The sequence below is a fragment of the Loxodonta africana genome, chromosome 4 (genome assembly GCF_030014295.1).
Source record: "Loxodonta africana isolate mLoxAfr1 chromosome 4, mLoxAfr1.hap2, whole genome shotgun sequence".
In the NCBI taxonomy this organism is placed as follows: domain Eukaryota; kingdom Metazoa; phylum Chordata; class Mammalia; order Proboscidea; family Elephantidae; genus Loxodonta; species Loxodonta africana.
The window spans coordinates 44,769,783-44,796,396 of record NC_087345.1 but is presented as its reverse complement, the minus strand read 5'-3'; the positions used below and the strand labels follow the sequence as shown (position 1 = coordinate 44,796,396).

Genomic DNA, 26,614 nt, shown 5'->3' with positions numbered 1-26,614 from the left:
TAGAACCTGTGAATGTCTTTTCATTGCATTTACAAAAAATATTTGAACTGACCCCGGCCTACAAGGCCCCATGTAGAGTAGACTTACCCATCTCCCTGCTTATATCCTACTATTGTCCTCTCTCCCCACCATACTCTAGCCACAGTGGCCACCCTTCAGTTCTGAAACACTAAAAATGTATTCCTGCCTCAAGCCCTTTGCACTTGCAGCTGCAAGTTTCCTTTCTCTTGGGCTCTGCCAAAGGTAAGTCCTCAACATTCGGCCCTCAGTTCAAATGTCACTTTCTCAGAGAAACCTTCCCAGGTAACCTGCCTTAAGTAGCCCATCTTCCCACCCCGACCCTCCCCCCAACACTCCCACCTCACAGTTTTGTTTCCATCGAACTACTTTTCATTCTTGGAAATTATCTTGATAATCAACTAGTTGACTCTTTCACCATCTATTCCTCCCAACAAGAATGAAAACAGTGTGCAGGCAAGGATTTTATCATTCTTGCTCACCGTTCTTATCTCTAGCACTTTGAACTGGTCTTCATGCCTAGTATGCACTCCCTCATATTTGTGGACTGTATTCATTGCTAACTGCTAATAAAATACCCACGAAGATGCTCCTACAACCAAATTCTCTTTTATGTAGTACAGATCACAGTCGTAGGAATAGCTAAATCATTTGACTAGAGAATGAATCCTGGTATACGAAACAGGGTACAGATGAAGGCTGGATAACATATGGTACAATCCTCAGCAGATGGTATCCATATTCACACAGTAGAACTGCAACATAACCAACCAGTTTTGCTTAATATCTGTCTCCTGCATACAAGAGAAAAAACCCTAAGACAGGGCCTTTCAGTCCCTCACTGTTTCATCCTGAGTGCTTAGTGCAGTACCAGGCATGGAGAAGGCCCTCATAATTATTTTTAAGAATGAATGAATGAAAGATAAACATAAATGTTTTGTTCATCAGTTGGGTATAAACTGGTGTTATATTTTTCATCTTGGGACCAATAACTGCCCCTAATGATGACAATCAAGTGTAAGCAAAGTTGTAATATTCTCTTAATTTATTCAAAATTTGATGTTAGCTAAAAGCATCTCACTCTGAATTTTTAACCACTTTATTTGTACCTTTAGACATTTCTCTAGTTCTTGGTAAATGGAAAATTAGGATATAAAACCAGTGATAGACTATAAGCCCCATGAAGAACAGGGACCATGGAACCATTTTGCGCACCACTACACCTCTGGTCCCCAGCACAGTGCCTTGCTTGTAGTAAATGCTAAAGAAATTTTAATGAATTAACAACCAGTGGAAAATGCCTCCCCCGGTAAAAAAAAAAAAAACTCTTTGCCACTGAGTAGATTCCAACTAACAGTGACCCTATAGTAGGTGTGGCCGAAGTGTGATAATAAACCAAAGTGCTGATCTGGCTGTAAAATCTCCAGGGCTACTTCCCTGCCTGAAAGAACTACATAAGTATACGGTAAAATTACTTTTATTTATTGACCCAACAAAAGCATATATATATATATATATATATATAGATACCTAGGTATCTAGTATCTAGATAGATGATAGATAGATGATAGGTAGGTAGGTAGGTAGATTAGATAGACGATAGATAGATAGATAGATGATAGATGATTGATAGATGATAGATGATAGACAGACAGACAGATAGGTAATCTAGATGGATGGACAGATAGACAGACAGATAAAAAGAGAGAGAGAGAAAAAACAAACAAAATCACAGACTTGGAATATAAGAACTCTCCTGCAATAAAAAAAAAAAAAGTGCAATAAGTTCAATGGAAATATCTGAGAAGTCTACAATTTCCTACTTTATTTAAAATTCAGTATAATATGCAACTGTAACTCTCTGCTTGTCTCCCCATTGAGTGGCAATCCATCAAAATTTCTAAAGCAACTATTCCTTAAACAAATTTTGCATGGTGATTCTGCATTTCAAACACACTTAGGCAATATGATTTCACTTGGGAGCAGATACATCCAGAAGTGAAGACAGAAAATAAGCTTTTAAACCTTAAAACTTATCTCTTCCAAAACATTGGTTGACTCTTATCTATCTGTGATGCCTACTTAAGTAGGTAGAAAAATGCTTCTAGATTTGAGTCCATTCTGTTTTATGTAGAACAGATTAGCCTTTGGCAGCGGCAACTCATTCCTTGTTTGATTAAACAATAAAGCCAGCTAATATTGAACAACCTACTCATTCACTGATGCTCCCCTCTCAACTGACTTGTTTGCGAAAAAACAGAAAAGTTACATGTGGGACTATTCAAATGACATCCTCCTCCTCCCAAAAAACAGGCTGTGACATTGCATTTCCATGTTAATATGCAGGAATAAATGGTGAAGTCTTCCCCCCTCCCCACCCTTTGATTTTTCACCGTGACATCCAAGGAGTTCCGCTGAGCATTCTCTATAATACCACTATGTAGGGAACTCCTGTTGCCAACAAGTCGATTCTGACTCACAGCAGCCCTGCAGGACACAGTAGAGCTGTCCCATGGGGTTTCCCAGGCTGTAATCTTTTTTTTTTTTTTTTTAATCTTTAAGGAAGCAGACTGCCACATCTTTCTCCTGCGGAGCGGCTGGTAGTTCTGGCCAGTGACTTTTTGGTTAGCAGCTAAGTGCTTTAAGCACTGCATCACCAGGGCTGCTTACTATGTAAGAAGAAACTCCAGACTCAATAGACAAGGGACTAGGTACAACAGAAGTCAAAAGGGAGAGGCTTTTTACAATGTATCAGGACATACATACAGGCATCACACTTTCTGTTACTAAAAAAAAGAAAAAGAGAAAAGGTTCCAAGTTAATGATTTCCTAGGTAAACGTGGCTCCTCAGAAACTATTTTGTTTTCTGAAATCCTTCTTCATAGAAGGTTTGGGGAGATACTGTGCATTAAGCTTCCTAGTTTAAAAAATAATATGGACAATGTATTTCAAGGCTAAGAAGAAAGGAATTTTCTTCTCAGAGCAAGAAAGAGAGTGAATGGGTAACCATATCGAGATAATTCTTTGGGCTTCTTTCAAAGCAGCTGCTTTGCTGAGGAATCAAACAAGGAGGGGGAATATATGTAAACAGGGAGATTCCTTGAAGAGCAAAGAGATTCTCTCACCATATGAGGGAGAACGGGATCTACTTCTACCGGAAATAAAAGAGCGGGCCGTGTGAGCAGTGTATCCAGACAAATGAAATTAAAAAGAGATGCTTCAGCTGCTGTAAGTTTGAAGTGCCAGCTCTGTACAAACCACTCGGGACATCATTGCTCAATTTTCATAAGCTATCTCTTCTGCATATTCATGGTACTTCATCTGGGGCTTTTGTTTGAGAATGGAGGCAGAAGGTAGATTTTGCCCTTTGTGATAGAATTATTTAAACCTGAAAAGTTTTACTGTTTCAAAAAATGTTAACCTTTCAAATCTACACTCAAAACCATTAGCTTAACCTCATTTAAAAAAAAAGAAACTACATGCTACAAAGTTGCATAATTTGAAAATCTTCAAAACTTTTAAAACTTGACATCAGAAGAGTATTGCCGAAATGATTTTTTTTAATTTTGTGCTTTAAGTGAAAGTTTACAATTCAAGTCAGTTTCTCATACAAAAACTCATGCACACACTGTTATATGACCCCCCTAGCTGCTCTCCCTACAATGTGACAGCACACTCCTCTCTACCCTGTATTTCCTGTGTCCATTCAGCCAGCTCCTTTCCCCTTCTGCCTTCTCATCTCACCTACAGACAGCAGCTGCCCACTTAGTCTCATGGGTCTACTTGAGCTAAGAAGCACACTCCTCACCAGTATTTTATGTCTTATAGTCCAGTCTAATCTTTGAAGAGTTGGCTTCAGGAATGGTTTCAATTTTAGACTAACAGAGAACAAGGGCCATGACCTCTGGGGTCCCTCCAGTCTCAGTTAGACCATTTAGCCTGGTCTTTTTATACTAGAATTTGAGGTCTGCATCCCACTTTTCTCCTGAGTCTCTGTTGTGTTCCCTGTCAGGGCAGTCGTTGGTGGTAGTTGGGCACCATCTAGTTCTTCTGGTCTCAGGCTGATGGAGTCTCTTGTTTATGTAGCCCTTTCTTTCTCTTGGGCTCATATTTCCTTGTGTCTTTGGTGTTCTCCATTCTCTTTTGCTCCAGGTGGGTTGGGACCAACTGATGTATCTTAGACGGCCACTTGCTAGCTTTTAAGACTGCACACACCACACACCAAACTGGGATGCAACGCTTTCTTAAACTTTGTTATGCCAGCTGACCTAGATGTCCCCTGAAAACATGGTCCCCAGACACCTGCCCCTGCTACTCTATCCCTCGACGTGTTTGGTTGCATTCAGGAAACTTCTTAGTTTTTGGATTAGTCCAGTTGTGCTGACTTCCCCTGTATTGTGTGTTATCCTTCCCTTTACCTAAAAAAAAATTCTTGTCTACTATCTAATTAGTGAATAACCCCTCCCTTTCTCCCTCTCTCCCCACCCTCCTAACCATCAAAGAATGTTTTCTTCTGTGTTTAAACCTTTTCTTGAGTTCTTCTAACAGTGTTCTCATACAGTATTTGTCCTTTTTCGACTGATTAATTTCATTCAGCATAATGCCTTCCAGATTCCTCCATGTTATGAGATGTTTCACGGATTCATCGTAGTTCTTTATCATTGCATAGAATTCCATTGTGTGAATATACCATAATTTGTTTATTCATTCATCCGTTGATGGGCACCTTGGTTGTTTCTATCTTTTTGCTATTGTAAACAGTGTTGCAATGAACATGGGTGTATATATATTTGTGTGATGGCTCTTATTTCTCTAGGATATATTCCAATGAGTGGGATTGCTGGATCGTATGGTACTTCTATTTCCAGCTTTTTAAAGAAGCACTAAATCGATTTCCAAAGCGGTTGTACCATTTTACATTCCCACCAGTAGTGTATGTGTTCCAGTCTCTCCAACATTTATTATTTTGTGTTTTTTGGATTAATGCCAGCCTTGTTGGAGTGAGATGGTATCTCATTGTAGTTTTAATTTGCATTTCTCTAATGGTTAATGCTTGTGAGCAAAATGAATTTTTTTAAGTACACAACAACCTCTAATGATACTTTAGAGCACTGTACTGTAAAGCAGTAAGTAGCATTATTGCCTTGGGTCACTAAGATGACAGCTTCTAAACACAGATGAAATTTGAAGACTGTTGTTTTCTCTCTTCACATTTAAATAATCTCCAATTTTAAATACTGAAACATTATTTTTGCTAAATGCCTTAATCATATCCGTCTTCCTTAACTATCATATTAAAATGAACCAAATGAAATAACTTCTACTATTTATTGCCAATCATATTGTCGTATTTCTGTCTTTCATTACCTTCTAGATAGAGATTATATACATCAATATCCAAATCTACACAATGTCTGTCCCTGTCTATTGTACTGGCTACAGTTAACTAGTACAAACTGAAAAGAAAATATTAAAGGAAGCATTTTGAATGTGGGTGAGATGGGGAGAAAGAATCCATTTACTGTATTTGTAACAGTCTTATTATTATGTTTCAGCAGAAAATCGAACCTGGGTGAAAAGAAGATGACAGCAGTACCAGCACCAGCATGGCAAACTGACTGGGTGTGATGACTGATTAGTACAATGCTGAGCAATCTGTTCAACCTCTCTAACCGCACACTACACTTCTGTAAAATAGGATAACTGCACAACCACTTTCATAGAGAGGATCGTTGTTGTTGTTAGGTGCTGTCAGGTCGGTTCCAACTCATAGCGACCCTATGCACAACAGAACAAAACACTGCCCGGTCCTGCGCCATTCTTACAATCGTTGTTATGCTTGAGCTCATTGTCACAGCCACTGTGTCAATCCACCTCGTTGAGGGTCTCCCTCTTTTCCACTGACCCTGTACTCTGCCAAGCATGATGTCCCTCTCCAGGGACTGATCCCTCCTGACAACATGTCCAAAGTATGTAAGACGTGGTCTCGCCATCCTTGCTTCTAAGAAGCATTCTGGTTGTACTTCTTCTAAGACAGATTTGTTCGTTCTTTTGGTAGTCCATGGTATATTCAATATTCTTCGCCAACACCACAATTCAAACGCGTCAATTCTTCTTCCGTCTTCCTTATTCATTGTCTAGCTTTCACATGCATATGATGCAACTGAAAATACCATGGCTTGGGTCAGGCGTATTAGGGGAGACAAAATATGAAACATATCGAGCTCAGGACTTGGCACAAATGATGAGCATCAGAATCAGCGTCTTCTCGTCAGCATCAGCAGCATCATCCTCAACAGTACTCTCCTAAAATCCTTTCTGGCTCTTACACCCTCTAAACATCTTGGATTAGGAAACTCCACCTGGCACACCTATTGTATCTTAAACACAGTGTGTCACTAACACTCCCCTCCTTCCACACTTTTTATCCATTGTCTCCACTCTCTTCTACAACCTTAAGTGGTCCATTTATCATCTCTCTCTCCAAAAAGAAGTTTTTGGGTTTTTTCACAAGGGGCTTTATGTAGGCCTGTTTGTGTGTATGGTGTGTGTGTGTGTTTCCTACTGACAACAATGCAGGATAATAATTGTCTAAAGTTCCTCCTACCTTCCAAATGGCCCTCCTTGGTGCCAACCCATGTGTCAAGTGAAGACAGCAGGTGTAGATTGTTAAATGCACAGATCTATGCTTAGAATGCTGACAGGTAAGTGTTTCCCCTCAAAGACACATCTGACATGATTCATTAACTCATAGTTTGGTTCAGAAACTTAACCAAGATGTTGGCGCTGTGCCACTCACTGGGGATAACAACGTGAGGCAATTTAGCCAGGGTAAGTATAATCTCAATATAACGTGATAAGTGATACGACTTATTTTTTTTTTAATTTTGCTTATTTTGTTGTTGGATATGATTTGTTTTTTGTTTTAAATGTTACAGAAGCACACAGTAAGATCATTAAATTCAGTAGGAAGAGGGAGTGGGAAAGAAGGGCAAGCATCTCAGCTAAACAAGTGAAGGGTGGGAGGGGCCATCAGAGTATCTGAAACCAAGTGTGGCATGGTGTGTATGGTGGTGTGCATGTAATTTGTGACACTGAAATGAAATTTACCACTCAGGGAGTGGTGGAGATAAGCAGCAGCCAAATCACAGGGGACCTCGTATAGCATGCTGAGGGTCTGGACTTTATCCTGCAGGTAGTGCAAAGTCAGCCAAGTATTTTAACCGGGCAAGTGAAAAATGGTCAGATTTACATTAATAACTAATAGTCTGAATGACAGCGAACCTTTAAAACCATGATTGGTCTCACTGAATTGTACACATGGAAAACAGTGAAATGGCAAATGTGTTACCTATATTTTACAGCAATAGAGAAAAGAAAAAAATATCACAGAATCTCCCATTATTTTTGTTGGATAACGAAATGCGACGCCTTCAGAGGGGGTGAACAGACCAACACCACACAGCTGAAGTTATGACGCGGATCACAAGCTCTCGTTTTCACTTTCTTGCACTCCCTCTCAAATGCTAGGACATGAATTTTCCGGGACTGCTGCAAAACTTAGTCACTTCTTAATGTAACTCTCCTCCTAAGCAATATACAAAACAACCAATTTCAATGTTTCTGTTCCCTTCTCCTTTGGGCCTTAAAGAATGGATTTAAACATTTTTTTCCCCTTTTTCAATATTTAAGAGATTTTACTTCTGCTTAGTCTTGGTTCAAGTTTCTGTGTTAGATTTTACTCTGAACTGAACCCAAAATTACTTCACACATTTCTTGAATATTAATCTATTAATCATTGAGGTACAAATGGTAAAGATTCGGTTAAGAAATCTCTAGAAACAACCTTTAGATTATAGAATGTTGGCAAACAGAAGCTGTCTTCTCTCTTTCACAAGTGCTTTGACTAAGTCAGCCCTCCATCAAAAGGAACGTAACAGTTTAATGTTCTGTCAAAGAATGGAATGCTTGTTTACCTGAGGTAATGGACTGATAAAAGTAACTTGCGTCTGTCTTTTTTGATACAAAATTTCCCCGAAGATTAACCTGGACAATCAAGCCCTTAAACTCTAAACACAATCACAGACTAGAATATAAAACCTGAATTCATTATGGAAACATTTCCAAACTGTTGATCCTACACACTTATTGCATTTAATACGTGCCAAAAAAAAAAAAAAAAAAAAGCTCTGAATGCTAAAAAATGTATTTTTTTGGAAGCAGCTAACATTTAGGGAGGTTTTCAGGGTATCTGACATGGTACTAAACCCTTCACATGTATTTACTCATTTAATCTTCACAACCGCCTTAGAAGCTACATACTACGATAAACTTCATTTTACAAATAAGAAAACAAGAATGGTAGAACAATTAAGTTCCTCAAAGTCAAACAATTTGAAGAAGTAACTTCAGGTCTATGAGTCTCCAAAGCAAAGATCATGTTAGACCAAAAAAAAAAAAAAGAGTCTGAGGCTCATTTTGGAAGACATTAATAAACCACAGCTTTCATGGGTTTGGAAAGTTTGAATTCTTTACTACTTAAGCCTAAGAATGGCATGGTCCCATCTGTAGAGCACTGCTCTACTGATCACCTCCCTTGGCTCTCCGAACAACTTGTGAGGTAGACAAGACGTGTGTCAGCATGCTTAGTCACAAAGAGGGACAACGTCCCAGGTCCAGACACTTTACTCACTCAGTTCATGGTTACACAACCCCATTTCCCATAATCCCCCATTATCTCACTTTGCTTTTCAATGACAAAAAAAAGCCTGTTGTTGTCCAGTCGATTCTGACTCATAGTGACCCTGTAGGACAGAGTAGAACTGCCCCATAGGGTTTCCAGAGCTACAATCTTTACAAAACCAGATTGCCACAGCTCTCTCCTACACAGCAGCTAGTGGGTTCAAACCACCAGTCTTTCAGTTAGAAGCCAAGCGCTTAATCACTGTCTCACCAGGCCTCCTCCTTTTCGACGACAGTGGATTTTAAATACAGTCAGGACACAAACAGAGGAAACTAACACAGAGTTGTTAGCTGCCACTGAGTGGCCCCAACTCATGGCAACCCCATGCACAATGCAATGAAAGAAACATTGCCTGGTCCTCTGCTATCCCCATGACCAGGTGCAGATTGGATCTTTGTGATTCATAGGGTTTTCAGTGGCTAGTTTTCAGATGTAGATTGCCAGGTCTTTCTTCCTAGTCTGTCCTAGATTGGAAGCTCTGCTGAAACCTGTTTGGCATTATAGCAACAACACAGAGTAGATGGTCTAATTTATGCTGATCTGTTGTTCACTGGTGTATTCCAGTCCCTGAAGATTAAACAAGGGTCCCTGAGTGGTACAAACAGTTTTTGCTTGGCTACTAACCTAAAGGTTGGTGGTTTGAACCCACCTGGCAACACCATAGGAGAAAGGTCTGGCAATCTGCTTCCATAGAGTTTATAGCCAAGAAAATTCTACAGGGCAGTTCTAATCTGTAATACATGGGGTCACCATGAGTCTAAATCAACACGACGGCAATGAGTTTGGCTTGTTTTTTAAGTATCAGAGATAGCATTTATTAACCGACAGAGCATTTACTGATCATCAGTTCTGTGTCAGGCAATTTCCATGTATTATTTCACTTAATCCTCATATTCTTCAAACTATGTACTATTACCCCACTAAACAGATGGCGACATCGGGGCTGAGAGAAAGAAAGTGAATTATATACACACGGTCTTGGGAAATAATAGAGCTAGAATTTGAGTTGCCATTTGTCTAACTCCAAAGCTCATGCTCCTTCCACGTCTACGAGGCCAATAAAGGAAACACTTTGTCCAAATGTAATTTAGTGCTTAATAGTACAGAAGGAAAATATGTTTTAAGTTTGAAAAACATTTTTTATAGTAGTTACAATTCCATGAGTGACAACTGTGGACCAGCTATACAACATATTATTTTTATGTCAGAAAAGGAAAAAAGGGAGAGAAAAAAGCTACAGGGTATTATTATTTCATGTTACAAAATTCAGCTTAGGAAAAGTTAAATAATCTTCCTAAGGTCCCAAAGGCAATGAGAGACAAAAGCCAGAGGTAAAATCTAGGTACTTTTTACACAAAAGCCCTGCTCTTTTCATTCCCCCCTGACTACTGGCTGTATTTCTGTCAATGCCGAAAATGACTTCTTACGGATAGTGAAACATAGAGAATGACTCACCGAGTCAAAAGGGGAAGACTCATGTCTGTCTCCCCAATTCCAGACCTGGATCTAGAACTGGGGGGACAGGTTCCAGAGTAGGCTGGACCCAGCCAGTTCCACCATGTATTAGGCACACAATAGAAACAAATACCTTTGCTCTAGGTAATCTGAGATTATAATTACATACATTCAGATTTTTAAATTTTTGCCAAAGTAGGGAATGAAAACAATCAAATTACTAAGGACTAAAGCCAATTTGAAGGGGCCTTGGTGGAGCAGTGGTTAAGGTACTCGGCTGCTAACCAAAAAGTCAGTGGTTCAAGCCCACCAGCTACTCTGTGGGAAGAAGATGGGGCAGTCTGCTTTCTAAAGATTACAGCTTTGGAAAATCTACAGGGCAGTTCCACTCTGTCCTATAAGGTCACTATGAGTTGGAATTGACTTGCCAGTGCCAGATTTTAAAGTGAATTTGAGGAAAGAATTTTTTGGATGAACTGCTTCAACTTTTCCTTTCACTCTGGCAATAGAGGCTGCAATTTAAGTCACTTTCTTTAGGAGCCCTGGTGGCTGAGTTGTTGAGTTCGGCTGCTAACCAAAGGTCAGTAGCTTGAATCCACCAGTCACTCCTTGGAAATCCTATGGGACAGTTCTACTCCGTCCTATAGGGTCGCTATGAGTCGGAATTGACTTAACGGCAATGGGTTTGATTTTTTTTTTCTTTAATTAAGGAAGGAGTTATCAGTATTGATAAACATTTAACAATGTTGTTGTTGTTAGCTGCCATCAGGTTAATTCTGACTCATGGAGACCCCATGTGTGCAGAGAAAAACTGCTCCATAGGGTTTTCAAGGCTGGGACCTTTTGGAGCAGATCACCAGACTTTACTTCCGAGGCACCTCTGGATGAATTCAAACCACCAGCCTTTCAATTAGTAGTCTAGTGCTTACCCATTTTTACCACCCTGGAACTCCTGCTAATAACAATATCCTAACCTAACCCTTTGCCATCAATTCTGACTCATAGTGACCCTATAGGACAGAGTAGAACGGCCCCACAGGGCTTCCAAGGAGTGCCTGGTGGATTCGAACTGCCAACCTTTTGGTTAGCAGCCATAGCACTTAATACTACACCACCAGGGTTTCCAAGAAGTTATTAGGAAACACAATTTTAAAAATAATTTAAAATCGCCTTATGTCAACAAAAGTACCATTTTATCTGAAAGGCACCAAAATTTCAGCAGTAATTCCTAAATCCATAAAGTAAAATGGCATTTTCCAAGTTTATAATGTGTCGCCTTCATAGGAGTCAGATGAGACAGATACGGAGTTTCTATTTGATAGCTAAGGAGACTGCGGTAAAAGAGGTGAGTGATGAAGCCCAGGTTCCTTGACTTGTGGGGGTACCACTCATCCACAACCATTTACACTTCTGGAGAATACTGAAGAGTTGGGGTCAGAAGCAACCTGTCACTCACCCAGAAGACTCAGCTTTGCTTACTCTCAATCTTCCTGGTATAAGATTAAATAAAACCCATCATCTCCACATATGAATTCCCAAAAAAAGAAACAAAAATGAAGTGCAAGACTATCCAGATTACATGTATATCTGTCTAAATATGGTGCATTATATTGTAGTGGTTGAAGTGCCTGGGTGGTGCAAATGGTGAAAACACTTGGCTGCTAACCAGAAGGTCAGAGGTTGGAGTCCACCATCAGAAGAAAGGCCTGATGATCTACTACTGAAAAATCAGCTACTGAAAACCCTATGCAGCACAGTTCTGACACACATGAGGTCGCCATGAGTCGGAATTGACTAGATGGCAAATGCTTATACTAGCGGTAGGAAGAATCTGGTCATTAAAATTGAATAGACTTGGCTTCAAATCCAAGCTCTTCCATTTACTTTTCTCCCTTCCTTTCATTTTTTTAGTATTTCTGAACTTTGGTTTCCTTATTTTTTTTTAAGGTGTTAATAATATCTACCTTATAACATTTTGCTAGAATCAAATGAGATACACTATGTAGTATGTGGTACGATGCCTCATCCATGGTGAGTAACCAACAGAAATTAACTGGTATTATTTCCTCATTCAATAAACTGCTCTTTCTCTTCTTAAGCAGCTTGTCTCTTGGGCAATTTTGTATAAGTGTTTCCTTTCACTGAAAAAGTAAAAAGGTAAAGGGGTACAAATGAAAAACAATTTTTTTTTTTAATTTACCAAGAGTGCTTATGGGTACTAGCTGAGGAAGTTTATGTATAAATGAGAGAGTTAAACTATTAGTCTCTATGGATTATTTTAATTCATTTATTCACCAAAGCCAGGTATCCAAAGTTATCACTAACTCCGAATTTACTTCTTAAAGCATGCAAATTTGCTGCAATGTTCCATGATTGGCTACTGTAGCAGAAAAGGAAATTATTATCTACTGAGTGCCAGTTGCTCTGTGTTAGAGAGTCTACACAGGCTATCTCCTCTAATCCTCACATCACTACTACTAAAACCCGTTGCCATTTTACAGTTGCAGAGTAGAACCGCCCCATAGCGTTTCCAACACTGTAAATCTTTATGGAAGCAGACTGCCAGCAGATTGTCACATCTTTCTCTCATAAAGCAGCTGATGAGTTCAAATTGCCGACCTTCTGTTTAGCAGCCAAGTGTTTTAACCATTGCACCACGAGGGCACCTCTTCAATACTACTACTAGGTAGTTATTCCAAAGCCCATTTTAAAGATGGGGAAAGTCAAGTTTAGCAAGAATAACTTACTGCAGGTCATACAGCTGGTAAACAAATACTACATTTGAACTATGTAACTGAGTCTAAAGCTTTTATTCTCTCAGTTGGCTTTTGTTTTCACTTAGTAAATGAGGTTGCATATTCACTGAGAAATAATGCTGTAAAGGGAAAAAAGTAATCTTTCCAGTCATCAACTAAACATATTTGTATGAATAACAGACCAAGTAGTTAAAATTTTGTCTTTTGGGGGAAAAAAGAAAAGCTTTAAAAAAATTGGATCCATGCCTAACAACCTGAATCAAGCATTCAATCATTCCTTAATATTCAATAGACATGTACTGAGTACCTAGTTTGAGTCACTCTGCTAAGCATATGGAATCATGAAATTTCGGTTGCTCAAATTCTATTGCAAGCAACTGTTTTTAATATCTGAAGTGCATTTGTTTTTAATTCAATATTCCTGTAAACAGAACGTGTATCTTTGAGATACTCAATAAACCACACAGATTCACTGTGGTTGTACTGGCTGAATCTCTTGGAGTGTTAATCTTGGCAACAGATACTTGGAGTTGGCAGGGGAAAGACCGTCTCTTAGTTTCCTCATCTGTGAAATGGGGTTTAAAAAAATAGTACTTACCTCCCAGGAGAAAAGGTCTATGAATTAATTAATCTTGGAACTGTTTATACTAAGTGCCATTTTGGCATGATCTATTGTCAGGGTGGCCTGGTTTTACAAAGCAAGAATGGGAGCTATTTTAAAATGGCTACACATTTAAGTGTCAAACATTTACCAAACATAAGAGTAAATTTCATTCCTTCAGGCTGAATCACTTACTTGTGACATTTACATAGAAGTGCAAACAATAAATGGTCTAATCAGTTCTGAATTTAAAAGTCTATCTAATTGTTTGAGAATTAAAGACTCAAGTTTCAAATGAAAAAAAAAAAAAAAGAGCGCTACTGTTAAAACAGAGAGAGTACCACCACCACAATACATCCTGAACAAACATGTACAAACTCCAAAAAGTTTTAAAAACACTTTCCTAGGCAGGGGTTAAGAATTGAACAAACCAACCAACAGAAAAACTAAAAAAAAAAAAGTTTCAAAGACCATAGAAGAATGATATAAACCCTATTTTGTAGTTCTCTGTTTTCCAACATAGAATTAATTTCATCCAGGTAATAAAATATTATGCTATACTTTTTTTGATTTTTCATTAGTCTTTTCTAATCCTTTTATGATCCCTGAGTTGCAGCCGCCACTTTGAGGCCACCTGGAGACAGAAAGCACTAGCCATCCCCCGTACTACTGATAATTTATCTAACAGCAGAATGACATATGTGTGAGGATTAGCCCTCTGCTAAAAGAACACATCAAAGATCTACGGGTGGGGTCAGCCAAACAGACCAGTTTTCTAAAACCGCCAGAAATCCAAACTCAAACAATCACAGAGGTTTTGGTTGGTCATCCAAAATGGAAATCCCTAATGTGTTCACTGTTCCAGAAGCGTTAAATGGAAGGTTCACACAGAATCATAAATAATGCTGTGCGACTGCTGAGGTTTGTTTTGCAATCTTTGGATTAAAAACTATTTCACAGGAAAACATTTCTACCCTTTTCCTCTCTCTCTCTTCTGAAGTTCTGCAGTGAATGTGAGTCTTAAAAACCAGTATGTTCATATGGACAACACATCCCAGGAGGGTGGCAAGGCCTTTTACAACACAACATACCTTCTCTGTAATACTCTTCTTGGAAGCCCAGGAATCTGTGTGTTTTCACAAGCAGTTGACGGGAGGATATTGGGAATGGGACCCCAAGTAAACAACGGGAAACTCAGCACAGTAGGGCCCCAAGACTCGCTGAGGCATACCTAGGATATGGTAGGCACGGCATATGCCCTGGGCACCACTGGGGGCGGGGGGGGCGGCGCAGGCACGTGGGGGCAGCGCGGGCACGTGAGGTGGCACACAATCTCTGTTCACCATCTCAGTTTGCACTGCCAGCAATTTAAAACTAATTGCCATAGTTGCTATTTTCTGTACCTACGCCTCTTCAGGTCCCCTCGCAATAGACAACCACTAATAAACCACAATTTTTAGAGGCAACTTGGTTTACTACCACTCAAAACACATTTAGAGGGAACACTCAATTATGAGATCCGATTCAGCCCTGGGATTTAGTAAACTCACCTAGACAGAAAAGTTGTTTGCTTCAGGGGTTTTATGTCAAGGTAAAAAGAGGCAAAAGTTCTAAGGGCTGTGCTCAGAGGACAAACACAACGTCCTTTGGCTGTGCTCTGTCCTCCCAGGTCTGCAGCTGGGGCCCAATTATGCAGTCGGGATGCCCTTTGTGGGAAGATAAAAGAGGCTGGCTTTTATAAGTGAGCACTGGCAATGGGTTTGCCCTCTGTCTTTTCACGCCCTTTTGCATGGTCACCTTAGAGAGCCAAGGCATTCTTTGCAAGGCATCTAGGGGTTTGTGGAGCTGCTGTCTGTGCACCAGGAACACAGAAAAGGCGACCTAATTGGCCCCCCATTAAGACCACTTTCTCATTAGTAGGGCTCAACAGCCCCGAGGCAACAGCTACACCCACTGTAAAGTTGAGTGTGGAATTGAGGCTGGGATCCATCCAGCCATTTGAATGACAGCGATTTTGTCTTTTTTTAATTGTCCGGAACAGTGCCTCAATCCTGAACTTTCTTGCAGTGGTAGCTCATTAGACTCTGTCAGCACTTAGAGAGGAAGAGCATTATCGTCACTGTCATGATCCTATTTTCTGAGGGGTCTGCTGTCCCTGAGCTGCAGGAGGGACCCCAGCTGAGGTCTGAATACTCTTGTGTCAACAAGAAGAAAAGGATTGCCTGGGCTTCTGATTTCTAAGGAAACCTTACTGGTGGCTCCTGAGCTTGCCCAAGCTCTCAGCTGATTTCAGTCCTAGAAAGGAGTGAAGGAAAGGAGGTAGGCAAGAGCCATTCCAGAGATGTTACCTGACTTGGAAAAGCCAGGGCCAGGAGAGACTAAGCAAAGCATCAGCCACAGCAGCTGTCTTTCCCTCAGGCAAAAGTGCTGCTTCCTCCTTTTTCTGCCTCGGAGGATCTGGCTGTAGGTCTCTCCTCTTCACTATCTTCTCAGGATTAACTCTTTCTTTTACTCTTTGTTTTTTAAAAATATATTTTGTTGCTGTTGTTGAGAATGTACTGATTTAGGAAATAATATTGGAGTCATTATTCCCTGTCCTTGAGCATAGACAATGTGACCTAGCTGGAGTCAGGCTCACAAGAGCTCACAAGGACTCACAGGAACACATCAACTGGGCCCTGAGATAAAGACAATAGATAGAATAATCTTAGAAAATATCTTTTAGGGAACCTTTCACGTAAGCCAGAACGCTGAAGACTAGATTCCACTCTAATCTTTTTCTACTAGCATTTAGTGAATAGAAATTTGTTGGACCAATGAAGACCCTCCTGACTGTCCTTACTGAAACCTGTACCAATGATTGTTGAGAGGGACAATTCAAAATGTAAGATCAGTTTCTAGCCAATCTGTGAAAAGGTGAAGCTTTCAACGGTTTTGCCCATTTTGTAGTGTTAATATATACTGATGACTCTGTAATGTTCTCTGGACACGGGCAGAAATGGCTGTGGCAGAACACCTGTCCCTCTTCCCATTCTTGTTTATTCTGTAATGTTCTCTGGACTTGGACAGACATGTCTGTAGCAACATGCTTGTTCGTCTTCCCATCTTGTTTATTCTGTAATGTTCCTTGGACTCGGGTAGACATGGCTGTGGCAGCAAGCTTGTCCATTTTCCCATTCGTGTTTATTCTGTAATATTCCTTGGACTCGGGCAGACGTGGCTGTGGCAGCAGGCTCATCCTTTTTCCCATTCTTGCTTACTCTGTAATACTTCCTTGGATTCAGGCAGACGTTAGCTCTGGCAGCATGCTTGTCCGCTTCCCACTTTTGTCTCTTTGAATATATGCCGAATAAAACTTTCTTTTTCTTTACTAGACTTTGTGATGTTTTTTCCCCAACAAGAGTACACAGCAAACCGTACACCCATTCAACAGTTTCTACAAGTACAATTCAGTGACAGTGCTTACATTCTTCAAGCTGTACAACCATTTTCACTCTCCTTTCTAAATTGTTCTTCCTCTGTTAACATAAACTTACTGCCCCCTAAGGTTCCTATCTAATCTTTCTAATTGCTATTGTCAACTTGATCCCATATAGACAGCTCTTAAAAGAGCGTAACGCTCAAGGCAGACATTCTTTACTAATTTACCTAAACTATTCAGGGGATATTTTTGGTTTAAGGTTTAAAGATTATCTAAGGGCAATAGTTTGGGGGGTTCGTTCAGCTTCCATGGCTACAGAAAGTCTGGATCAGGATTAACTCCTACTCGAGATTCAGAGGTACTACAACTCAATGACTTGGCCAAGGTCACACAACTGGAGGCAGAGGCCAGTGTAGAACCAGGTCCTCTGCTTCAACCCACTAATAATCCTTCTACTACATTATCAGATTCCTCCTTGGTTTGCTCTCTCCAAGCAATATCCACAGATATTGGAGCTGCAGAGATAGGAAAGACAGATAAATTCAGAAAAGCATTACGCCTTTGGAAGCTTATCTTCTCTGGTTGTCTGACTTTGCCTTATAATTCTTCCCCACCTAGAGGAACTCAAAGATTAAAAGAGAGAAAGTAAAGATCCTCTTCAGCTGTAGATATAACTAAAAGAAGAAAGTTGTAAATACCACTTTGTTATACAGAAACATCAAAAAGTAGGTGAAGTGGCTAAAAGCAGAACAATCGAAATTTAAATCTCCTTCATTTCTCCCCATTAGCTGGTTCATAATAATGAACTGGTGGTTAAAATTGGCATTTACACAGAGGCCATGGCTACAGCAATCTCAGAAGCAAAGGAAGCTTAAATTCCATCTAGTTTAGACTTTGTATTTTTCTAGTATCTTAGAAATAGAGAATTTTAGAACTGGGAAGCACTTACAAATCACCTATTCCTACTTTCTCCTTATACAGTTGTGGAAACTGAGGTTCAGAGAGGTTCAAGTACCTTCCCAAAGTTATACAACTTAGTATCTGGGTTAATAAAAGAATTCCGTCTCCTAATACCCAAGCCAATGTGGCAGCCCAGAAAAATAGTAAAGTGTAGCCAAAGGACAAAGAAAGAGAAATAAAGAACAGTCTTCATTTAGATGACACACATTGTGATTTTAAAAAAAGAACCGTGAGGCCTAATTATTAGAAAATCTCCCCTTCCCGCTCCCCCCCGCCCCCAACAGCACACCTCCTTTTATCTGGACAGAAGGAAATAGGTAGAAATGGGATAATGACAACACTCTCAAGATCCCATCCCCTGCAAACAGTTTTTAGTATGCCCATAATTAAGTGACAAGGCAAGATATCCTGCTCCACTTATAAATCAGCCAGGCTACAGCCAATGGTTTCTATGAGACAAAGTCTATACAAAACAACCCTGAAAATGGCATATACTGTAAAAGCATCCTGGTGTTCCCTCAATTTGTTTTATAAATGGTTCTGACTACACAGGTGACTAAGGCCAAAAGCAGAGTCTCCTGCAGCTGCTCGTGATTCATGGACTAGAAAAGAAAGATAAAGGATCACTCCTGAGAGATTTAAATCCAAATGCCTTACCCTCATTTATAAAAGGGAGCATTAAGGTAATCGAGAAACTTGCATAATGAAAAAACTTGCATAACCTCAAACTTGCATAATGAAGAAAAAAAAAAAAGCCACTGCATGTTGCCTGGTAAAGACAACAAAGAAACCCTGCAGAAATGAATGTATGGCCTCGCTCAGAAAAGCAAGCGCAAAGAACACTAGGGATAGGAAGACCACCAAGTCTCTGTACTAAAAAAAAAAAACACACACACATACACAATCGCACAAGGGGAACTTAGAAAGCAAAGCAAAGGGGTGGAAATGTGGAACTGAATCACAGACAGTGACAATATTCCTATTTTCAATTTTGTCTCCCTAGTTCTGTCATTCATTTTTACTTCTAAAGAAAAACCTTAAAGAATTTAACATCACTTGTGCCCACATAATCTCTTCATTTTTGCACAGACCCTGTCTGGTGTGTATAAGTTACAGTCAATAAATAGATACCAGCCTCTAACAGGAGGCACTGAATCCATTGACAGATTCAGATTTAGAAAAGCTTGGTCTTCGTGCTTTGCTTGTTAAGCATCATTTACCTGCAATAGCCAGTTTTCTCTGGCTTGTAATAACAGGATAGGATAATATTCATAGGCCTACAAGGACTATTATTCAAATTCCCACACCAACCACTAATACCAAAAAAAAAAAAAAAAACCAAAGATGAGGAAATTAAAGATTTGTATCCACTTCTGCAGTTTCAAATTGAACAAACATGCAATCAAGATGCATTGATAATTTTTGGTGATTGGAATGTGAAAGTTGGAAATAAAGAAGGATTGGTAGTTGGAAAACATGGTCTTGGTGACAGAAACGATGCCGTATATTGATAGAATTTTGCAAGACCAACAATTTATTCATTGCAAATAACTTTTTTCAACAACATAAATGGTGACTATACACGTGGACCTTGCTGGATGATATACATAGGAATCTAATTGACTACATTAGTGGAAAGATACAATGAGAAAGCTCAAAATCATCAGTAAGGACAAGGCCAGGGGCCAACTGCAGAACAGACCATCAACTGCACATACGCAAGTTCAAGCTGAAGCTGAAGAAAATTAAAATAAGTCCACAAGAGCCAAAGTATGATCTTGAGTATATCCCACCTGAATTTAGAGAACATCTCAAGAACAGATTTAATGCATTGAACACTTACCACATTGAACACTGACGTCCAAAGACCAGACAAGTTATGGGATGACATCCAGGACATCATAAATGAAGCAAAAGGTCATTAAAAACACAGGAAAGAAAGAAAGACCAAAATGGATGTATGTCAGAAGAGACTCAAACTTGTTCTTGAACATACAGCAGCTAAAGTGAATGGAGGAAATGATGACGTAAAAGAGGTGAACAGATTTCAAACGGTGGCTCAAGCAGACAAAGTAAAGTATTACAACAAAATGTGCAATGACCTGGAGTTAGAAAACCAAAAGGGAATATGCTCAGCATTTCTCAAACTGAAATAACTGAAGAAAAAATTAAAGCCTCAAGTTGCAATGTTGAGGGGTTCTATGGGCAAATTATTGAATGATGCAGGAAGCGTTAAAACAAGATGGAAGGAATACCCAGAGTCATTGTACCAAAAAGAATTGACTGATGTTCAACCATTTCAGGAGGTAGTATATGAACAAGAACTGGTGGTACTGAAGGAAGAAGTCCAAGGTGCACTGAAGGCACTGGCAAAAAGCAGGGTTCCAGGAACTGACAGAATACCAACTGAGATGTTTCAACAAACGGATGCAGCTACCTGACCAACTGAGTGGAAGAGATCCATCTTTTTGCCCATTCCAAAGAACGGTGATTCAACAGAATGAAGAAATAATGTTGGTATCACATACAAGCAAAATTTTGCTGAAGATAATTAAAAAATGGTTGTAGCAGTACACCGACAGGGAACTGCCAGAAATTTAAGCCAGATTCAGAAGAGGATGTGAAATAAGGGATCTTATTGCTGATGTCAGACGGATCATGGCTGAAAGCAGAGAATACCAGAAAGGTGTTTACCTGTGTTTTATTGGCTATGCAAAGGCACTCAACTGTGTAGATCATAATAAATTATAAATAACATTGTGAAGAATGGGAATTCCAGAACACTCAATTGTACTCATGAGGAACCTGTACATAGAACAAGAGGCAGTCATTCAAACAGAACAAGGCAATACTGCATGGTTTAAAATCAGGAAAGGTGTGTGTCAGGGTTGTATCCTTTCACCATACTTATTCAATCTGTATGACGAGCAAATAATCTGAGAAGCTGGACTATACGAAGAAGAATGCAGCATCAGGATTGGTGGAAATCTCATTAACAATCTCATGTTGAAACCGGAGACGACTTGAAACACTGATGAAGATCAAAGACTACAGCCTTCAATATGGATTACAACTCAACATCAAAAACAAAACAAACCCATTGCCATCAAGTCAATTCTGATTCATAGCGACCCTACAGAACAGAGCAGAACTGCCCCATAGGGTTTACAAGGCTGTAAATCTTTATGGTAGCAGACTGCCACATCTTTGTCCTGCAGAGCAGCTGGTGGGTTTGAACTGCCTACCTTTCGGTCAGCAGCCAACCATTAAGCATTGGCTCCTTACACTTCAACATAAAGAAAATAAAAATCCTCACAATTGTATCAATAAGCAGTATCATGAAAAATGGAGAAAACATTGAAGCTGTCTAGGACTTCATTTTACTTGGATCCACAATCAACACCCATGGAAGCAACACTCAAGAAATCAAATGATGTATTGCACTGGGCAAATCTGCTGCAAAAGACCTGTTTAAAGTGTTAAAAAGCAAAGATGTCACTTTGAGGACTAAGGTTCACCTGACTCAAGTCATGATACTTTCAATCATCTCATATGCATGCAAAAGCTGGACAATGAATAAGGATGATCAAAGAAGAACTGATGTCTTTGGATTTCGGTGTTGGCAAGGAATACTGAATATACCATGGAGTGCAAGAAGAACGAATCTGTCTTGGAATAAGTACAGCCAGAATGCTCCTTAGAAACGAGAATGTTGAGACTTGGTCTCGTGTTCTTTGGGCATTTTATCAGGAGGGACAGTACTTGGAGGAGGACATCATGCTTGGTAAGGTAGAGGGTCATCAAAAAAGAGGAAGGCCCTCAGTGAGATGGACTGACTCTGACTGCAACAATGGGCTCAAACATAGCAAAAATTGTGAGGTTGGGGCAGGACCAGGCAGTGTTTAGTTCTGTTGTACATGGGTCCCTGTGAGTCAGGAACAATTGGATGGCACCTAACAACAACAATAATTGCCAGTTTTCTCTGGCTTGTAAAAGTTGGCTGGCAGAGAATTCTCTTCTCAGGAACAATAAATTCAGACTGTAAGTACAGTAAGACACTATATGGGGATAATAACATAAAATCTCATTTAATCCTCAGAACCACCATGTAAGAAAAATCCTTATAACTATTTTATACTCACCGTATAGTTTACAAAAGGGAAATTCCAAGTAGTTTAATGATATACCCAAGGTCATTTATCTCACAGGTGGTACACCATGAATTGGAATCTAGGTCTTCAGAGTCTAGGCTTCAGAGGCTGTTGTTGCTAGGTGCCATCTAGTTGATTTTTGACGCTACTATTTTCTTCTCGTTATCCTTCCACCAGGTCTTACAAACTTCCCAGACATAGAAAGTAGGGTTCATAGGACCTTGCAAGCAACCTCCAATGTTCAAACTGCCTACTTGGGCAGGGATTTTTTTTTTTTTTTTATGGTGATGGAAAGATTACAATCACCTATCATTCAGGAACAAATGTGAGTCACAATTTGCTATCTTCAAATCAGCACTTAGACACAAATAAAAATTTAGCAATTTTAATTGGCTTGGCCCAAGCCTTGAGATTTCCATATGGTTATTTTCCTTGTTTTATGTTAAATGTAATCAGTTTAGGACTTGGGTTTTAAAATCTTGGCAGAATGTACCAATTAAAAGCTACATAAATGAAAATTATTTGAAGCACAGTCATTTTAAGGACAAGACTTTTAAAATGCTCTTTTCATAAATATGTTAATTTTTCTCTATAAAGTAAGCTTGCATCCTCACATGACAAACTCCATACAGACAAAAAAAGGCAAATTTTGTTTGCAATAAGAAAAACTAACAAGCCCTCTATTTGTTTGGAGAGATAATATATGCTTAAAATGGACTTTTCTACACTGTTTGCAAGATGAATCTTTCCTATTTCAGTATTTCTGAAATGACAGCAGTCAAAAAACTCTTATAAACCATCTCACAACTAAAACGTAAGAACAATATCAAGAAACATGGTGCCAAGCCCCTTAAACTGATAGCACACTTAACCAAGTCTTAACTGGCGCTGCAAACGACGCTGTCTAAATTGTTATTTAATAGGCCAGCATATCAGAGTATGATGTTTTAAAAATGGTTATGGATTGAAAGAGATGGCCTTTCTATGCCAGAGCCACGATTCCTTCAGGATCTCTAAAACCACACAGCATCGGTAAAATATAATCCTAAATCTGAAAAACCGTAGAACACATTCATTTCTGTAGACTTGTGATTGAATTTATTGTTTCAACTGCTCTTCAAGATGACTGCCCGTGTAATTGTTTTACAAACACTGAAGTTCATCACACGTGCTAAATAAATGAAAGAATCATTCATCAACCCCCAAGTGGTTGTGGATGGGATTTTCACACTTATTTAGCTTGACGGAAAGGCCAGAATGCTTGGAGTCTCCATGATTGCTGGAGAGCTGTGTGGTTCAACTTAGTCTTTTTAAATTCAATTCTCTTTCTATATCTCGGGTAATGAGAGAGTACAGAACCAGTTGCCTTTTAATACAACTCTAGAATTGATGCTATCTTTAAATTCTACTTAAATGTCTGGACTATTAGTAGGTGTCCTTTCCTGGCAAAGATAACATTAGGTTCAGAAGAACAACTGTTCCTTCTTCCTGGGGTCCGATCTCCTTACACTACTCTCCCTCACTGCAGTGTTGTACAGACAATTTCTTTGTGACTTTTGGATTAGTGAATCTGACAACATGAAAGAGGTAATTCCCCTCTCCCACTGCTACTGGATTATTTCCTTGATTTTGTGATATTTCCAGTACCTTCTTTTTCAGCCGCAGGCATGTAGAATTGCTAGCAGTATCCCTAAAGGAAACCTTGAGGGTCATTAGATCCCAGGCAAAGAATGCCTTCATTCAATAAGGGCACTGCCCGCCTTCACCCTCAAGCCCTTTAACACCAGCAAGTTCCCCCAAAGGGCTTGCACTTTAACTTGGTCTGAGCAGGTCACATTTCTAAAATACTTAGCTGTCTCAAATGTCCCTGGTCAGCAGCACTGAGTCACTAATGCCACAGCATTTCAGGCTAGATTGACCTCTTTCTAGTTTTCAATGGAATTATTCCATGTAATCCGATTTACCCAGCCATTTAATCAAAGCGAGAAAGGAGATTACAGAGCTCACATTTGTTTTGCAAAGCAAGGGTGCAAGGATCACCAATCCTACTGACTCTGGAAGCGACTTGATAACACATCGCCCCCCTTTGGAGTGTTGGACATTAACCTGAACTGTCAACAGTGTTGTTTAAATAGGAAGGTTTGAGCTCTCTTCCTGAACTAAAAGGCTTTTCCACCAAGATAACACTAACATTCATGTGAGCACATGCTACTATAACAAGGAATAGGTCCCCTGGTCTGGCTTATTATTCAAAACAGAAAGTTTGTACAAATAATTACATTTAAATTTTTCTTTTGTTTGCAAGAATCTCTAACATTCCTGTTTCAACAGTACACTGTGGTGATTGCCAGGTTTAGTGTTAGGTGCTTTCCTTAAAACCTAACGTGCCTGCAAGTGCAGATAGGCACTCTGCTTCTCTTCCTCTCAGGCTTTTCCTTTCTGCACAAACCTCCTTTCTGCCAGGCAGTGCCCTTTCCTTCTTTTACCAATGCCGGTGGAAAAGGCTCGATGCTTCCTACTTCCTTCCGAACATCTACATAAAATATTATACTAAGCAGGTTCTGTAACACAGCATTTTCTGTACAGGGATGCCTTTATTCTAACCTGACGATTTGCACATATCCCCAATATCCTTTTTTCCTCCTATTTCCCTCCCTTCCATACATTTAGGGAATTGAAATCTCCCATAGAACCTCTTGGAGGTGAAAGGGCAGCTTTACACAACCCGCGGCAGATACACCGAACATAGCCTAAGGGGCGAAGTGAGACAGAGAAGAACGCCCAGTGATGAAATGAGCTGTGGATAGGGTGCTGTGGCGGGCCCTACTAAATGAAGAGCTAGATATTTGCATCAAGAAAAATATCTAATCGCACCCCTGGGCTAGGCTTTAACCACACTGTTTCATGTGCAACGCACAATTTAGCAGCACTGGGAATTATCTCAATAATTATCATTAGAGATGCCCATTTTTTAAAAACTTTTTCTATTTTGTCAGGAAAGAAGATCGATACGAAGTGGAGATTTCACTCCTAGAGATCAATCGACTCGACGGCACTGGGTTTTTTGGGTTACAGATCTCTACGGAGCTCACCCAGAGCCACAAACCCAGCAAACGCCACGAGGAGTCAAGTTTCCCGGGCGGGCCGGGCAGGTCTCCTGCAAGCAGAGCGCTGCCGCTAAAGAGCTCGGGTGGGCGACATTTCGGCGCTACTCCAGCGTTTGCACCCGCCTCCGCGCCGCGCCCTGCGCCCACCTGGGGACTGCACTAATGTGGGTGCGAGAGCGTGGGGTGTCGGGATCTGTTTCATAATATCCTGGAATTCACAGGGGGAAAAAAATGTCTCCCATGCAAAGACATGCCTTCCCGTGATAACTTGAACTCCCCGGCCAAAGAGTCTATCCTTTCATTTTACAGGAACTACAGGTCCCGACTGACAGCTCCAAACTTAACGGCTGCGGCTGCAAACTTGACACCAACTCCCCTTCATCATTCCCACTCTTCCTCTCCGTGGCTCACCCGGGCCAGGCGCCTGGAGCTCGCAGGCCAAGCCTGCCTCCCCGGGCCCCTTTGGCTAGTCGAGTGAGCACATCCCCGCACCCCCAGCTGCTGGTTCCGGGGCGCGCCGACCTCCGCAGGGCTCCGGGCGCGGTTTTCTTGCAGAGCCGGCGAGCTCCCGGTCGCACCCTACTCACTTGTGTCTTCTTCATAAGGAAAGGCAGCGCTGCGATCCAGCCCAGGCAGCGGTGTGGCGACTCCGTTTAGCTGTTCTGGAGCTCCAGCATATTGCACGGGCAGCGGCGGCAGATAGTCCACGCATTGGGTAACCCGAGCGCAGCGTCCTGTCCACGGCCCGTGCCTCCCACAGCGTTCGTGGTCCCAGAGCGAGGTGGCGAGTGAAGCCGGGGCCAGCCCGCCGCCAGCGCTTTTATATAGATCCCTCCCGCCTGCTCCGGACACGCCTCCTTCCCTTCCGGAGCCCTAGGGAGGCCAGACCACAGCGGGGGCGCGGGGGGAGACCCGAGAGGGCAGCAAGGGCACGGTGAATGCCCGAGAAACTGGACGGATTAAGCCAAGCGCATCCCCTAGCCAGGGGACCCCGAGAGCGCACGGTTTGGAAGCACGAGGGCTCAAGGACGCCCCAGAAGAAGCTTAGCAACCTGCAGCCGCTGCTGTCGCGCGCCTAGCGCTGCGAGTCCCAGAGGGACCTCCGGGCTCCGCCGGGGCTCACCTGGCACCGCCCGGGGACGGGCGAAATACCTCCTGCGCTGGCGAGGGCCCCGAGCACCCTCTTTTATGCGGAGGCGGTGCGGGAGAGGAATTCTCTTGGTGTGGAGCAAAGAATTCACCCCGCCCCGCTTTAGGGGGGAAAAAAAGTTAAATTAAAATCTATAGTTAGGCCATTGTTTTACCCCTTGTATTTTTTTTTTCAACAGTCACAGTAGTGAATGGATATTTAATAATTAAAAAGAATTGTTGACTCTGGGTTAAGTAATGCTAAACGAAATGC

The 26,614-nt window shown here is 40.8% G+C and overlaps 1 protein-coding gene across 1 annotated transcript in view; it reads right to left on the bottom strand.

Annotated features, from left to right (window-relative positions):
- The window catches only part of KITLG (KIT ligand), a 100,943-nt gene extending 74,941 nt beyond the window's left edge, over positions 1-26,002 (bottom strand). The window contains exon 1 of the mRNA XM_010599198.3: positions 25,800-26,002. Coding sequence (XP_010597500.1) covers positions 25,800-25,814 — 15 coding nt within the window. The 5' untranslated portion in view covers positions 25,815-26,002. The remainder of the gene's footprint in view (positions 1-25,799) is intronic.
- Positions 26,003-26,614: the final 612 nt, after the last annotated feature.